Source organism: Empidonax traillii, unplaced genomic scaffold, assembly GCF_003031625.1.
Source record: "Empidonax traillii isolate 1590-97213 ecotype Southwest subspecies unplaced genomic scaffold, ASM303162v1 scaffold5696:size10597, whole genome shotgun sequence".
Lineage (NCBI taxonomy): Eukaryota > Metazoa > Chordata > Aves > Passeriformes > Tyrannidae > Empidonax > Empidonax traillii.
Window position 1 is genome coordinate 8,164 of NW_020960889.1, and position 2,434 is coordinate 10,597.

The window sequence follows — 2,434 nt, forward strand, 5'->3', positions numbered from 1 at the left end:
CAGCCTCCAAAATTCCCAGTCTGGAATTTGAAAAGGGGGTTTATCCAAGAGCTGGGTGTTTTGGAGAAGGGGGGGTGTGTGTGGCGGGGGGAATTGGGTGGGAGAGGAAAACCTGGAGCCAGCTGTTGGAGGAGGAGGAGGGGTGAGGGGGTCAGCCAGCTGGTTGGGCACAGCTCCAGCCAGATGTTGCGGTCAGGATCGAGGAGGAATTTCACGGGAAGCTCCCGATTTCCTCGACAGCTTCGAGCGGCGTCTCTGGGGCTGACAAAAACAGAGGGGGCTGGAGCAAGCTGCATCCAGCATCTCTCCGGGCACCTGGAGGGTTTAGTATAGGAAATCCAGAGCTGGGAATTCCTCGGCTGGAAGTTGTGACGAGTTTCCCATCCCTTCCAGGTCGCGGCATGTCCGGCCGGGGCCGGGGCGGCTTTGGGGGCCGCGGCAGAGGCCGAGGCCGCGGCAGAGGCTCGGCACGGCCGGCCCTGACCAAGGAGCAGCTGGACAACCAGCTGGACGCCTACATGTCCAAGACCAAGGGACACCTGGACGCCGAGCTGGACGCCTACATGGCACAGACGGATCCTGAGGCCGCCGACTGAGGGGGCCGGCACTGCCCCTTCTCCCTTTTTTCCCCCCCTGGAGAATTCAGACTTAGTGTGTTCTTCGATGTTTTGATACTCTCTCTCTCTGTTGTATTAAACTTTTTTTGGGATTGTTTTTTTTTTTTTTAGGGGGGATCTTTTTTTTGGTGGGTTGGTTTTTTTTTGGCTTCCTCCCCGAGGAAAATGGGATGGATCTGGTGACGCGTCCGTGGTGCACGGGTCAGGCCTTGGTGTGACTCTGGAGCTCCGTGGTTGGGATTTTTGGGGTGTTTTTGTGATGGATTGGGGGTTGTTTTTGATGGTTTTTTTTGGAATGGCTCGGTTGGATTTTGGGGTCAGCCCTTCTATTTTTGGATCTCCAAGTTCACCCCCTGTGGAGTTCGGTTGAACCCACCTGAAGCCAAACCCAAGGGCCAAGAGCCCAAGTTTAGCTGTTGTTTTCGCTCAAATCTTCTTATTCCACACCAGAAATTCCCGTGGCTCGGAGCAGGTGGAAAATTCCCTTGTTTTAGTGGATTTTTGGGGGTTTAAAGTTTGAGTTCCTTTTGGCACCGTGTTCCTGTGGTTTAGGTACTCGTTTAAAGGAATGGGAGTCAGGGACATAAAATTGCAGCTGAGACAACAAAGGAGAGCACCAGAACTGTCTCTCACAGAGCACAGAACTCTAAAATCCCTCATTTTTCCCCAGAAAAGAATTGAACCCCATAGGCTTTGGGTAGAGTCTGTGCTTCCCGTCCGAGTTTGGATTTCAGCCCTTCTGGTTCCGTTGGAATCTTGCATTTCTGGTCGGTAGTAACGAGAAAAATAATTCCTGAAAGCCGTGTCTAGGATCGGGTTGGGGTTTTTTTTTTTCCCCAAGATAATGGGATTGTTCTCCTTTTCCTCTGCCATGGATTTGCTCTGCAGGGGCAGAAGGAAGCGGAGGGAATGCGGTGGCAGCCGCGGGGATCCACCGGCTCCATCCAGGTGGGATCGGGCCGGGATCCGGTGACATTCCCGGTGGGGGCGTGGCCTGTTCCGGTCCGGCAATGTAAGCGCCGCCGCCATTGGCTGGCGAGACGAGCTCCGGTTGTTACGGCGGCTGCCATTGGCTGAGGCGCCTCACGCTGCTTTGGGTACTGAGGGGAACGGGGAAATGGTGGGACCGGGAGTGAGGGAAGAAGGGAGAGGAGGGATGAGGAAACCAGTGAAAGCCCTAAAAAGAAGAGGAGAGGAAAAAGAAGGTGAAAGGACCCCAACCGTGTTGTTTTAACCATTGCGTAATGGACGGGGTTGGGGTTTGTGGCCCGAGTCCCTCAGCGGTGAGCTTGTACCTCCAGATGTGCTGCAGATGTTGCTCCAGATGTTCCAACAGCTGCGCTTCGTCCCCTCGTCGTGTTTACATTTTCCATCAGCCCCACTCGGGACTGCGTTTCCCATCAACCCCCCACACTCGGGACTACAATTCCCATCAGCCCCTTCACTCGGGACTGCATTTCCCATCAGCCCCCGCGGCCCGTGAAGGGGCCAAGATGGCGGCGGGGAGCGGCCCCGCGGCCCGGGAGCTCTTCGCTGAGGGGCTGCTGCAATTCCTGCGGCCCGCCGTGAGACAGCTCGACCGCCACGTCCACAGCGTCCGGTACGGCCACACGGACCGGGCAGGGCGGGGGCTGAGGGGGAAGTAGGGCTGGAAGGGGCAGTTTTGGGGGGGAAGGGATTTAGGAGCGCCTGAGGGAGGTGAAGAGTTTCGAGGGGCGGACCTGGGGGAGGTAAATGGCTGGGGAAACATCTTTGGGGGATCTGGAAGACTTTAGGAGCACCTGGAGGGGCAGTTTGGGGCAGTCAAGAGGTTTTTT

At 56.4% G+C, this 2,434-nt stretch overlaps 1 protein-coding gene across 2 annotated transcripts in view; it reads left to right on the forward strand.

The window, feature by feature from the left end:
- Positions 1–714, forward strand: part of CHTOP (chromatin target of PRMT1) — a 6,462-nt gene extending 5,748 nt beyond the window's left edge. The window contains exon 6 of one of the 2 annotated variants that reach the window (XM_027911005.1): positions 394–714. In XM_027911005.1, coding sequence (XP_027766806.1) covers positions 394–596 — 203 coding nt within the window. In that variant the 3' untranslated portion in view covers positions 597–714. The remainder of the gene's footprint in view (positions 1–393) is intronic. The other variant, XM_027911006.1, reaches the window with a different exon arrangement.
- The last annotated feature ends 1,720 nt before the right edge of the window (positions 715–2,434 follow it).